This window comes from Diadema setosum, chromosome 19, assembly GCF_964275005.1.
Source record: "Diadema setosum chromosome 19, eeDiaSeto1, whole genome shotgun sequence".
NCBI classification, from domain to species: domain Eukaryota; kingdom Metazoa; phylum Echinodermata; class Echinoidea; order Diadematoida; family Diadematidae; genus Diadema; species Diadema setosum.
The window spans coordinates 3113902-3129031 of NC_092703.1; the positions used below are offsets into that span (position 1 = coordinate 3113902).

The 15130-nt window shown below is 39.8% G+C and overlaps 1 protein-coding gene across 1 annotated transcript in view; it reads left to right on the forward strand.

Moving 5' to 3' along the window:
• Nucleotides 1-2545: 2545 nt before the first annotated feature.
• The window catches only part of LOC140242896 (uncharacterized), a 101717-nt gene continuing 89132 nt past the window's right edge, over nt 2546-15130 (forward strand). The window contains exon 1 of the mRNA XM_072322642.1: nt 2546-2886. Within this exon, the coding sequence (XP_072178743.1) occupies nt 2878-2886 (9 nt within the window). The 5' untranslated portion in view covers nt 2546-2877. The remainder of the gene's footprint in view (nt 2887-15130) is intronic.

Below are 15130 nucleotides of genomic sequence, written 5' to 3' on the forward strand. Positions count from 1 at the left end.
AACATCTCCTCCAAAGTTACTGTCGGATGCACTATAATATGAATTGCATTCAGTTACTCGATAAAGTTGTTGATGTTGTTTATAGCAATATAATGATGATTATCAGACATGGTCATGTGTGCAATAAGCTGAGGCATAAGTATAAAATACAGTCTGCGTATATACGGTTCGCTATATTACAACTCTCCCGCTATCGCATATAGTTTTCGTTTTTATTAGCAGTTTACAACCTTTTATAATCATGACATAAAGCTTATGATAAGTCATCTCTCTCTCTCCCCCCTCTCTCTCTCCTCTCCTCTCTCTCTCTCTCTCTCTCTCTCTCTCTCTCTCTCTCTCTCTCTAGGCCTATACAAACATAATATAGGCCTATATAATTATTTGGGTCACATATACAAATCTTAAAGGGGAATGAAACCCGAAATTCGGAATATGAATAATATATATAATAGATAATTTATAAATGTAAAGGAATATAGGGTCTTATTATATTAAATATTTAGCATAAAAGAGAATTCCAGAAGATTTTAGCTTTAAAAAATGTTTGTCTGTCTGTCATCGACTAGGTTAAAGGGGAAATCCAGTCCAAATATAAGTTAGTCTGATAAGAAAGAGTAAAATATATATTATGAGTTCAACGGTATAATTTTGATTGAAATCGGATAAAAGAATAGGGAAGTTATGACATTTTGAAGTTTCGCTTTTTTGGGGGAAGAAACAGTTCTTGAACAGTCAATATGAATATGCAAATGGCAAAATGAGCATGTCATTCCCTCACAACTTAATCAGTAGTCTGTACATACAAATTTTGAAATTTCCAGTTTTTCATTCAAACGCAATAATTTTTATGCTTGAGGCTCAAATCCTCGCATATCTTACTGATCACTATTCTGAAGTTATTCAACCATGAAGAACGTCATGTTTCAGACTTCAGTGACAGAAACTTTGAAATTTTCGTCATTTTTTGTTCACTGCTGACCAATAGAAAATTGTGAGGGTATGACATAGTTATCTCACTCATTTGCATATTCAGAACTGTTTTGCAGAAATTAAGAAAACTTCAAAATGTCATAACTTCCTTATTTTTCATCCGATTTTAGTCAATTTTTTACCGTTTAACTCGTAAGATTTTACTCTTTTTATCAGACTAACTCATTTCCGGACAGGATTTTATCTTTAAACGCTCTTAGCATTTGAAAGAATTTTCCCAAGCTTCACTGTCGCTGTGTTCGATCATACATTGTATATACGCATATAGGGACCCTTATTGCTGCACCCACCTAAAAAATAGGGCCTACATTGGGTTCCTCTTCTTGAATCTACAAAAGATTGAGAAGCGAAGGTTTGAGTCCATGTGAGTGTAGGGCTTCCGACGCCATGGCATCGTGTCGCTTCTTTTCATGTGGTATATAGTGAAAAAAAAAAAAATCATTGTTCCTATCCAGAAAACGTGCATGGGAATTCAAGATTATTCCATGCTTTTCTCTATTTCCTTTTGTTTCGAGTTTGATGCATGGACCGCGAAGTCGGGAAGGGGGGGGGGAGGGGGGGGGGGGCTTCAGCCTCCACACAGACAGACAGACAGACAGACACACACTCACACACATTTTGGGGGTGCCACTAGAAAAAAAAAATCTGGAAAAAATCACGATACCTATAAATCATAATATTTCCAAGGTTCCGTCCAGATTCTTCCGCGAGACGGGCGGGTACTGACCACTGACCTACAAGGCGATTGGTACTGACCCGCAGCCCAACCCCACCACACCTTATAAAACGCACGTTCCGCCACCCCTCTGATGAATAATTCATTACTCAGTTTTCACTGGCTTTTACTCTACTTTTTTCTTTCAAGCAGAACTGAGCTCATGTCAAAGGGTGCATTCATTGTTTTATCGATTTCTGCAGTAGTCAAAACGATAATACGCGCAGATTTCGAAAATCCGTGGCTATAATTTGCTCAACATTGATATGAGAAGAACTCGTACAAGATTATAAATACATTGTAGTTTGGTTGGGGGAAGCACGTCGCCATGCATTTTTTTTTTTTCGGTTGTCTTCTCCGTGTTTTTCTTTTTTCTTGTCTATCATTCTTTTGTTTTTTTCAGTATTTGGTTTGGTTTGGTTTGGTTTGGTTTGGTTTGCTATGTTGCATGATTGCGCTGAGAGGATGAAAAGTTGTTATTGAGAGCACTGCGATTGTATTGTTTTCCTTGCGCATGCGTATACTTGCGAGTATCATCAGCTGTTCGAGCTGAGCAGAATACAATCATACCAGTGAGAATGTGCATGAGTGCATGAGTGCATGCAGCGCGCACATGATCGACCCAGTGGTACCAAAAATCCTACACACTCATACAGTACCTTCGTGGATCGTACGGCACGGCATTACGGTGCGCGGCGGAACATGACCGACTTGTACGCGACGATCGTGTGTGTAGTGTTGTTGGTGAAGGAGAGCTACCCACGGCGACCCTGGTTATCTTCAATCTATGTTTCTTTGCAACTGATTATTAATTACAGAAGAAGGTGCAAATCCGTTCCTTTGAGTATGTTAGGCGTCATACGGATCTAATGACAATGGTGCAATTCAGTGGCTTCTGTAATAACTGCCCATAATAAGATCTTTATCGTGACTTCAGAGCTCCTCCGTTCCCTGCAATTGCGTAGATACTTGAGTAGTGGGCGAGCAAGCGGTATACGTATTCGGTTGGCTACCTTCGTAATCTGCTCGATTGCCGTTTTATATGCTGAAGGATCGCACTTTGCACACGTCGCTACGGAGTTTGCACGAGGGCCAGAGCAGCAAGAGTCCAGACGCTATTTCCCCCAACGCGCCGGGTGCAAGACTCGGCTCCAGTACAGTCCCTGTGCAGTATGACAACGGTAAGCACTCAGCTTTCTGCACTCAGAACGAAATTATGATGAAATGAAAGCGAAAAAGTGCCGTTTGGAAAAATAGTCGGATATTCTTTATTAATTTCAGGGCAAAGTCACATTCGCCATTTTGAGAAAATTGTGTTACCTTGCAAGAATTGTTTGTTTAACCGACATTCTGTAGAAGAAAATATTGAAGTCTCGAACGATTTGTACTTCGTCCTACAGACAGTCTCTACACTAACCAGTAACGATAGCCGCTGGGTTAAATTGATAGATTCTAGGTGACGATATTCAGCTAGAAGACAGGGCAGGGTAAGTGACTTCAGTAATACACGCCGCTACTTCATTGCTGCATTGGCTCTCCGTCTGGTCTGGCAGCGTGTGAAGAAGCCGTGTCCATGTCCAATGATGATGGATGGCAAGAAAGAATGCTTGAGTTATATCGACTTTCGTCCAAAGCGCATTTTGATCTCCACCAGTGCAGTGCAATGGAGTGGTCTTGGCATTAATACCTGGTAATCCAGGGCTGTAACGGAACGGTTAACGTTAGGCTTAGGTTAATAGATCTACTCATCATGCATGCTTTGCTATTATTCTCTGGAAAATATAGTTCTATTGTCATATTTATTGTCATTGAAAACCTCAGGCCTCAGGAAAACCTCGGTCATATTAAACCAAGTACTTAGTTACATAAGTATCGGTCAGCTTTTTGGAATAAAATATGTTTCCCTTTTGAGATAAGCACATAACAGGGCCTAGCCTGACCAGATGCCGTGCGAAGTGTCCAGCGACGGGGCTGTAGCTGTAGGTAACCTAGTGATGTATATTTAGAGTCTAGGTCTATAGTATAGAGTCTATACTATAGGTTCTACTTATCCATGATCATGACTTGCATGATGCCATTCATGAGACGGATGATTTGTGGAATCGGACAAAAACAAACTTAAGTCAGTAATTGTTAACGTGATTTCATAAGAAGCGAACTTACCCTGTGCCCCGCGGTGTGTTCATGTCTACTGTAATACAAGGAATGTTCGCTTGTATTTAGATTTGGCGATCTCCAAGATTTGCGAAATTAAAATGCACGCGAAAGTTCTTGTCTAGACTATACTATACTATAGTATAGGCCTATGCCTTGAATGCCAGTGGCAGTTCATGAAAATTTCATGCCGCAAAAAAAAGGCTTTCAGCTCCAATTCACGAAAAATTCATGGCGCGAATAGATCTATAGATATCATGTGTAACAATAAACAGTATCTAGTTTTAAACCTTAAACGTTAGCTAGACATGCCGTCTCACCATTCATCATTTCAAGCACAGTCTAACAACATGCATACTATTCTATACGAGGCACCTCAACTACGGGTATTCCTATACAAGTACATGTACAGATCGATGATGTAAAATGTGTTTAGCAGCAGTTCAGTTGTATGCTTCTTATGTACCAATTATTGTTGGAAAAAAAATGTTTTTGTTGATTGTTGAGGACTGGTGTACGATGGAACATAGTGTACAGCCTACAGACCACAGCAGGATCTGAAGGGTCTTACTGGTTCTTAAAGGACAAGTTCACCTTCATAAACATAAGGATTGAGAGAATGTAGCAATATTAGTAGAACACATCATTGAAAGTTTGAGGAAAATCAGACAATCCGTTCAAAAGTTATGAATTTTTGAAGTTTTTGTGCAGTCACCGCTGGATGAGAAGACTACTGCAGTGTGTGAATAACTTAGATGTCACATGCGTACAACAATATAAGGAAAATATAAAGAGAATTACACAAAATTTCATCTTTTGAAAAAAGTACACATTCCCCCGACTCGTTACCGACAAGTGTTATGGGTAATATTATTCCCCCTGCCTTTAGAAAGAGGCAAGTCAAGTGCTCTTTTATTATGCGAAAAAAAGTGAAAATATGTTGAATTTTCTTTACATTTTCTTTATACTGTTGTACGCATATGACTCACAAGCTGTAGTAGTCTCCTCATCCAGCGGTTCCAACACAAAAATTTTAAAAATTCATAACTTTTGCATCGATTGTCCAATTTTCCTCAAACTTTCACTGATGTGTTCTACTAATATTGTTGCATTCTCTCAATCCTTATGTTTATGAAGGTGAACTTGTCCTTTAATTTATAAAATATTGTCTACTTTAATTCTTCTTGAGACTTACACACTTGTGTTAAATGCTAGACCATCTATTTAACGTTTAAATGCCAACCTCTCCAGAAAAGCATTTGAGAAATTTCAATTTGAGAAGTTTGAACATACATTGTATGCCATGATATTCCTGACAACAAAATCAATGATATTGCAGTGAGTACGTGGATAATGGCTATAGGTTTGTCAAATTTCTTTCAAAGTAGCACATGCCTTCAACATGGATAATCTGTCAGAGTCTGTGTTGGCCTTATTCGCAGCATTTCCACCAAGTCACTGAATGGCAGTACGGGATAAACTGCACAATGTTTACATTAGACAGTCCGACCTCTCTCGTCCGGACATGTCAGGACTGGCGCTCATGCGGAGAAGGGATTTTGCCAATATGGGAGACTCGATTGTTTAATACAATGTACGTGTACACAGTACGTACGTACAAATGTAGCTGCCTGCTCAATGAATGATTGCCTGTACTGCCATGCCCTGATTTACTGAAAAGTTGTATGTCCATGTTCTTGCAGTGATTTGGGGATAGTGATTGTCTGAATGCATGTTATTTAGGTGAAAAATTTGATGTGGATGTGCATGTTAATTATGTTGGGGATAATATGTAATTCATTATGTATACATGGGTTTATGTGGGAATTTTGTCTGAGTTTGAAATCCCACTTTTCCCTGTAATTTTTAGATTGGAAAAAAAAAGGCAAGATAGCGTCCAGATAAAGAGAGATCTGGATAAAGGGAGGCCTGATAAGAGAGGTTGGACTGTATGACTTTTGCCCCTTGCTTACCAAATTTTTCGTCGCTGCTGTAACTTTTGCTTTATAAAATCATATCAGGGAGATGGTTTATCATGTCCACCTCCCTGATCATGATATTTCTGTGAGCACCAGTTATCCAAATGTTATGTTGATCAATAGGTGAGGTAAAGTAAAAAAAAAAAAAAAAAAATATGTGTAACATTCCCCTGCTTCCCTTTTTCAGGTCTCTTGCTTCTTTCTTCTCTTTTTAGGGAGGTGTTGGGAACTTTTTTTTGTTAAAGTTTGTATTTTTTTTTCTTGCCTTAAGTTTTAATTGCATTGTTTACAATGTAGTAATCTCTTGTTTGTGCAAAAATTATAACCCTGTTGTGTATTGTTAACCGGTTGGATAAGAATGTGATGCACTGCGACGTTTCAAGTGTTGTAAGTTCTGCAATGATATCATTAAAGGACAAGTTCACCTTCATTAACATAAGGATTGAGAGATTGTAGCAATATTAGTAGAACACATCTGATCATTGAAAGTTTGTGGAAAATCAGACAATCCGTTCAAAAGTTATAAATTTTTGAAGTTTTTGTGCAGTCACCGCTGGATGAGAAGACTACTGCAGTGTATGATGTCACATGCGTACTGTATACACTGTAAGGAAAATATAAAGAGAATTTCACAAAATTTCATCTTTTGAAAAAAGTACACATTCCCTTGACTCGTTACTGACATATGTTATGGGTAATATTATTCACATTGCCTTTAGAAAGAGGCAAGTCAAGTGCTATTTTATCATGCGAAAAGAGTGAAAATACAGTTGTATGTTGAATTTTCTTTACATTTTCTTTATACTGTTGTACTCATATGACATCACGGGCTTTAGTAGTCTCCTCATCCAGCGGTTCCAACACAAAAATTTTAAAAATTCATAACTTTTGCATCGATTGTCCAATTTTCCTCAAACTTTCACTGATGTGTTCTACTAATATTGCTGCATTCTCTCAATCCCTATGTTTATGAAGGTGAACTTGTCCTTTAAGAGATGAGCATGGGGCCAGGAAGTGTAGATGGTGTCAATTTTCAGATGATGCTGCCCAACCAATTGAGCATATGATGCCCTATCAGACCCAGCACAGAACGTGGAATTTTTATGTGTACAGTATTGCCCATTGCAAAACTTAAAAAACCTGTGTTTAGACTCTCTCAAAAGGAAAGGTCAGTGGTCTTATCAAACATTTTTATTGATGTACACTGTACCAAATATTGTCAGTAAACTGACCTTTCACCAGTGGCAGTCTGTACTCAGCTGGAAGTACAGAAAAACTCAGAATGTGTACTCAAAGGTTTGTCGATTCCAAAGAATTCAAGAAATGCTCAAGCATTACTATGGATCGAAAAAAAAAAAAAAATCCCCCTGTAGGAAATGATGTACCATGAAAACATACCTGAAAAGGTGAATTTGTTTATGATTTCATTAAATACAAGTGTACATTGAAGTGACAGATCCTTTTTTTTTGTCAATCTTTTACTCTTGCTGTTTAGTATTCTGTGTGGTCCACATTGTAGCATGTGTTACACTTTATATCTAAAGGGAGAATTTTGACCCTGTGCCCCTGACTTAATTTGCATCAAAAGAGAAAAAATATTGTTTGCCATCCTAGGCTGGTATCAAATTTGCATTCTGTGAATGTTTGGTGGCTACAATGTACAGTGTATACATACAAATTGCTCATTGTACATGATCATACAAAAGTATACATCCATGGATGTCTGATTCATCCTACTTGTCAATTTATTTCCTACCTGTGTTTTACAGAATGATGAGAAAAATTTCTGTGTGGTCCACACAACATATGGTATACTTTATTGACCGTACTTTTGACATCGAAGAAAAATAAAATTGTTGATATTGTTTGCCATCTGGTATCAAATTTTTTGTTAATATTTACCCTACTTCTAGCATGGTGCATTGAATGTAGGCCCTACAGTACATGTAGGTGATTTCAAGTTCGGTGCTAGTGCTAGTGCTAGCCCCCGAATAACAGTGCTTACGAGCTCCAACACCGACGGTCAGATTAACAAGGCAATACCGATCAAAATTATCGATCACCAGCACTAGTGTTGGAATCACAGCACCACGAGCTCCGCGGGTATTGTGCGACAAAAAAAGTGATTGTGCGTAATTACAGTAAAATATTAAAAGATGTAGCCAAAATTGCCTAGTTTTAGAAACATAGTGAGGAAGACAGATTAAAATGCCACAAATTTCATCCACTCCCCAAAATAACAAAGCCATGTCGAGAGTGTTCGTGTATGTTACGTGGGCGACCACTGCATTAGCATAGACTTTGCACGTTAAAACAAGCATCTATTGTGGACGTGAACATGAGTCTCACACAGCAACGCTAACACCAGCATCAAACTTAAAGTAAAGAAAATGTAAATCCCTAGGGGCTAGTGTTAGTCAATGGCAAAAAAGCACGTAAATCGCCAACACAATCGGTGGAGCTCAGTTCAGCAGACGACATCCAACACCGAGCCCAGCACCAGCAACCGGAAATACGTCATAATTTTTGAGGTCAACTCCCAGCACCAATGTGATTTCAAGTTCGGTTTTATCGCCGGTGCTAGTGCTGAGATAGCACTAGCACTAGCACCAAACTTGAAATCACCCAATGTATGCCTTCCATTAACTGTATCCCAGATTAGTAAAAACTGGTAGACTGAGTTTTTATACAGTATGTACCTGTATGTCTTCTGTCTTCATTGTTAGTAGACTGGCCTTGAGCATGTTGTGAGTAAACCAGACAGTTATTTTTTGAAGATGAAGGAGAGGGGGGATCCTCTCAGTATGCTGGACTGCTGACACACTGGATGAGACGTCTTGTCTCAAGGACTTGAGTGCCAGACCAAAGCTCAGGAGGACTTTGGACTTGTTTTCTAACAGTCCGATCTGTGATACACTGTACTTTAGCTGTAGTTTCATTAAATCTGCTTTTATTACCATGTCTGGATTTATCTGTTTTAGATAACAACCTTTACATTTGCAGTTGGCATCTTAATTAGGACTTGAGACAATGTATCGTTAAAACAAGGGCATTGATGTTGGAAGATTTTAAAAAGAGTTGGGTAACCAGGGCAACAAGTGAAGATTAATGACCTGGTAGCATGTGGATTTATGGGTAGCCTGGTTCTTTCACAGTCTACCAGCGTACATTCAAGAACCTGTAGCACTGGTCAGCAAATATAAAGTGCATTGAAGTGCACCATCATCAGGAATGGACGATTCCAGAACTTTGAGATTCTTGGAAATGTGTACTTTAGAGGTCAGTAACAAACTGTAGACAATTCGTCACAGGGATTCTGGAATGCACACATTGTGCATTGTACAAAGTACACTTTAGACCTATAACATGTAGGCCCTATGTATCTGAGCTGGACCAGTCTTCCAGTCCATGAATTCCACACTACCAGGGCTTGGGGAGATGTACAGTTCTGGTTGAGGTTGGATTCATACTGTATTCTAACTTTTTACGAGATAAATCAGAAACCACAAATGAAGTATTAAGCATGATATACAATTCTAGGAAGAATTCAAAGTTTCTTTGATGAAAATCAGTTTTGAAATGGCTGAGATATATCCCAAAGCAAAGTAAAACAAAGCAATCCTAATAAAAGATGGGTCCCACCTTTTGTTAGGACCACTCTGTTTAGGAAGAAAGATTTGCGATGACACCATGTGTATGTAGTCCTTAACCGGATCGTTGTTTGGCAGAAGAGCCTAGAAAGAGGAGAAACGAAGAGGGAAGTGACATATGGGGGTTGTGAGGAGGGCAAAAAGTGAAGAGTGGGAGACAGTAATGGGCTAGAAGTTGAAGTTGCACTAGTGGAGACAGTAGAGAAAGGAACACAGAGAGTGGTAAGGAAGAATAGTGTGAGAATCAAGTAAGATGTTCAGATATCGTTAGAAGGGGAAAGATGAAATAGAAGGGAAGAGGAAGAGGAAGGAGTTGAATGTTGGAGTATCATGGAGATAGGGGAGAGCAGTGAAGATTCATGAAACCAAGAGGAGAACTAAGTCGGCGAACAGAGTGGCTATGGAATGCGAATCAATGGAGAAAGGATGAATAATCCCTCGAAGGAGGGGTAAGTAGAGGATAGATGAGAATATGTGGAGAGAAGGGAGAGAGAGAGAGGGGGGGGGGGGACAATGATAAGAAGAAGAAAAGAACAAATTGAAATTCAAGACGTAAATTAGAGGGAGCTAGTGTGGATTCTAGAATTAAATGCTGCCGAGGAGAAGAAAAAAAAAAATGGAGAGGAAAATTGATGACAGTTAAATCCTGAAAAGGTTCCTGTGGGAGAAATGCAAAAATAAGAAATTAAAATAAGGTTAAAGCAGGCCTCCCTGGTTAAAGTGTAGACCTTAGGAGAGAAAACAAGAGAAATAACCTGTAAAAAAAATGTGTAAATTAAAACTAGTGGTCCTGAAAAGGACCGTTGGGTTGTATGGAAGGAAGAAATAAAAAGAAAAAGAAGAAAGAAGAGAACAAAACAGAAAAGAAAAGATAAGTAGTGTAGAAACAGACAAAAGTGTAAGAGAGAGAGAGGAAAGAGAAATGAAACACTGAGTAAAGGTGCTGGTGAAAGTAGAGCAAGAAGTCTAGTTATAAAAATAACTAGGAGAACCGAGGAACTTGACGTTTCGGGCAGGTTGACTGTCCTTCGTCAGAAGTGAAGCGTGATCTGAGAAGAGGCGGGCTATATGTGGAGAATGCGGACCTAGATGGAAGAGGTCGGTCGAGGCGGGCTCGCAGGCGGGCTGAGCGTCGGCTGTTGGTGGAGTGTTGCAGTCGTTGATGCTTTCTATTGTTCTTGGAGTGTGTTGATGGCGGAGTACATCTGTGAGGGCTAACTTGGCTGTTAGTAGGTCGTGGCCGGAGACTGGAGTCCGGGTTAGTAGATGGGGTGGACGCCGATGGTGTGGATGAATTGTGTCAGTGAGGGCGTCTTCTAGAACCAGCGATAGGTGTGGTCGTGAGTGGGAGGCGTGGTTGACGTCGTGGGCGCTGTTGTGAAGAGGTGGGGGAAGAGATATGAGAGGAAGAAGTAGAGGGGGGAATGTGCTGTGGAGAGAGTGTGTTGTTGTTGTCATTGTTGCTGTTTGATTGTTTGTTGATGAGAGGAAGCCAGATGTTGTTGATGTGGAGTCCAGTATCCTGTGTAACAGTGTCGTGTGTGTGAATTTCTATGGCTTCTCTGATGCGTCGTGTGTTCCAGTTTTTGATGGATGTGATGAGTTTGCTGTCTTCCCAGTTGATGCGATGTTCCGACTGTTGAGCGTGTTTCACGATGGCTGACTTTTCCCATTCCGACCGTCTGTAGCATGTTTTGTGTTCTTTCAGCCTGGTCTCTAGCGATCTCCCTGTTTCACCTATGTAGACTTTGCCGCATTCGCATGGGATACGGTAGACACCTGGTTGTTTGTGTTTGGGGTGCTTGTCTTTGTGTGAGTGCAATGAATTGTGAAGTTTGTTGGAAGATGTATGACGGACCTGGATGTTGGCGGACTTGAAGATGCGTTGTAGTTTGTGTGAGGTGGCGCCGAGGTAGGGAAGATTTACAGTTGTGATGGGCTGTTCCTTGGCTGCTTGGTTGGGATGATGCTGGGATGAAGGTGCTTGAGTGTTGATTTTGTGCTTGGGGTATTGGTTGATAGTGGTGAGTGTGTCTGTGATATGTTCGAGTTCTTGTCGAAGATGTTCTTTGTCGCTGATTTGATGAGCACGTCGGACGAGAGCGTTTGGTACTGACTGGCGGACTGCTGGATGATGGAAGGAGCGGTAGTGAAGATATCTGTCAGTGTGAGTGGGTTTGCGGTAGACCTGGTGAGAGAAAAGTGCCAGCATTGGTCTTTGTGACGAGAACATCGAGGAAGGGGAGAGAATGATTGTGTTCCGTTTCCACTGTGAATGAGATGTTGGAATGTTGTTCGTTGAGGTGTGTGAGGAAGTCGTCCAGTTGATCTGCTTGGTGTGGCCAGATGGTGAAAATGTCGTCGACATACCAGAGCCAGAGTGAAGGTTTGTACTGTGCCGTGGCTAGTGCGTGACTTTCGAAATTTCCATGTAAATGTTGGCAATGATTGGTGAGAGGGGGGAGCCCATGGCTGCGCCTTGTTGCTGTTTGTAGTGTGTGTCCCTCCATCGCAAGGAGGTAGAATTGAGACATGTGAGGAGGAGGTCGTGTATCTGTTGTGGTGTGAGTTGTGTTCTGGAAGAAAGAGAAGGGTCATTGGTGAGACGTTGTTTGATGATGTCACAGGCTTCGTTGACAGGAACGCTGGTGAAGAGTGATTCTACATTAAAGCTGACGAGGGTGTCTGTAGGGTTGATAGTAGTTTGAGAGAGAATGTCAATGAAGTGTTTGGAATTGTTAATGTGGTGTTCTGTGTTGCCAACGAGTGGCTGTAGAATGTCTGACAGGTGTTTTGCTGTTTCGTAGCAAGGGGAACCTCGTGTACAATTTGTTCTTTTCTTCTTCTTATCATTGTCCCCCCCCCCCTCTCTCTCTCTCTCCCTTCTCTCCACATATTCTCATCTATCCTCTACTTACCCCTCCGTCGAGGGATTATTCGTCCTTTCTCCATTGATTCGCATTCCATAGCCACTCTGTTCACCGACTTCGTTCTCCTCTTGGTTTCATGAATCTTCACTGCTCTCCCCTATCTCCATGATACTCCAACATTCAACTCCTTCCTCTTCCTCTTCCCTTCTATTTCATCTTTCCCCTTCTAACGATATCTGAACATCTTACTTGATTCTCACACTATTCTTCCTTACCACTCTCTGTGTTCCTTTCTCTACTGTCTCCACTAGTGCAACTTCAACTTCTAGCTCATTACTGTCTCCCACTCTTCACTTTTTGCCCTCCTCACAACCCCCATATGTCGCTTCCCTCTTCGTTTCTCCTCTTTCTAGGCTCTTCTGCCAAACAACGATCCGAAGGACTACATACACATGGTGTCACCGCAAATCTTTCTTCCTAATTAACTTCACCATGCAAACCTTCAAGCAACACCCACTCTGTTTTTTGATACCTCAGCCAATTTGAAACCAATTTTCATCAAATAAACTTTGTTGTAAAATTCCTCTGAGAATTGTATGCTCTTTCAAATTTCAAGAGGTTTCTCATCATATCACAAAAAGTTGGATAAAACTATACCATCCCTTAAATTGAGCTACAAGTTCAGATTATCTGTGGCAGTAGGTAATCATGAGTGGGGTAGTCATGGCAAGAATTATGTGACAGCAATAGAAATGTAATACTGTTTGGAGTGATTTACATGCAATGTGTGATGGGTATAATGCTCATAGTATAAAGCCATAACTTGAAAACAGGCTGTGCATGCTTTTGTGATTTATTCACAAAGTGACAGATTTTTTGGATGCAGTCCCCCACCCTTTTGATTTTATTACCCACCTTTATAGCTCTATCAGCTCTAAAGATGGATGAAATTGTGGCGAACTGTCCCTTGAAGTACGATGTGGTTCACTGATATGAGAAAGGGGGGAATATCCCTGCAGAGAAACTGTCGTACATTGTACACTTGTTGTGTATCACAGATTCCGGTGGTAAATCAGTCACCGTTTTAAAATTAATGAGCACAGGGCCTGAAGTGCACTTTGAGGCCAATGGCCGTGCTGCCCCTCCAGAATCCCTAGAGTAAACAGCCACTGTTTTAATAGGCGGGACTATTTTCTGGTAAAAATAACTGAGAAAACCTTTTGAGTTTATATAAAAAACAAGAGTCAATTTCCTCGCCTTTTCGTTTTATTATGTGAACTATTTTTTCTTGTATAGGCTACATTGTATTTTTCTACTGAAATGTGGTTTGAAATATTACAATAAAAATTCCTCTATTTTCATCAAGTAAATGTCAAGGTTTATATTAAATATGTACAGTATCACTCCTGATTGTTGCCAGCCCTTCCCCACCCCACCCCCCCCCCAAAAAAAAAGGGGGGGGGGGGAGGGAGACCAATCATAAATATCTGTGAAAGTGAAAGGATTATTTATAATTCACTTTTAGCCTTGATGCCCCCCCCCCCCACACACACACACACACTCACATTTGCAACTACATAGCTGTAATGCCGTCTCCAAAAAAAGAAAAAAGATGAATAGATAATATGAAAACATGAATTATGAGAGTTAAGGCCAAAGTGGCCATGGTTCAAAGCAAATGAAATTTCATTTCTGCAGTGTCTTCATAATCTACGGAATGTAGTCCCATTTGTTGATAAAACTATTATTTAAATGAATGATGGATGACATGTACCAGATAGTATTATAATGCATTTTTGTATTATAATGTAGATTTATGATTCCTTGTTGCCAAATACTCAGCAGGATGTCAGTTGCCAATTCCCCTCATTCTTTGCTTAAAGGACAAGTTCACCTTCATAAACATAAGGATTGAGAGAATGCAGCAATATTAGTAGAACACATCAGTGAAAGTTTGAGGAAAATTGGACAATCGATGCAAGTCATGAATTTTTAAAATTTTTGTGTTGGAACTGCTGGATGAGGAGACTACTAAGGCTCATGATGTCACATGAGTACAACAATATAAGGAAAGTATAAAAAGAATTTCACAAAATTTCATCTTTTGAAAAAAGTACACATTCCCTTGACTCGTTACTGACATATGTTATGGGTAATATTATTCCCCCTGCCTTTAGAAAGAGGCAAGTCAAGTGTTCTTTTATTATGCGAAAAAAGTGAAAATATGTTAAATTTTCTTTACATTTTCTTTATACTGTTGTACGCATATGACATCACAAGCTGTAGTAGTCCCCTCATCCAGCAGTTCCAACACAAAAATTTTAAAAATTCATAACGTTTGCATCGATTGTCTAATTTTCCTCAAACTTTCACTGATGTGTTCTACTAATATTGCTGCATTCTCTCAATCCTTATGTTAATGAAGGTGAACTTGTCCTTTAATGATGTGCAGAGCACTCTTCTGTTGAACCCATCAATTCTTGGGATGATTTTATGATAAAAATGATCACGTGGTTAGTAAATTGGCAACTCTGAATTTCATGCTTGACCAGTGTGATGATTTACTCGACTTGACATGTACATAGTATATTTTGGATTGATTATAACACAATTGGTTGAATTATAACCTGTGCAAAATCAAATTAAAGAAAGAATGTCACTTCTAAGAATTTCTGTAGTGGAATCTTTTAAATGTGTAAGAATCAGTTGTGGAAATGATGAAATGGAAGAGGCTTTTAAAAGTATGCAAATGCTGCAACACTACATTGTTTG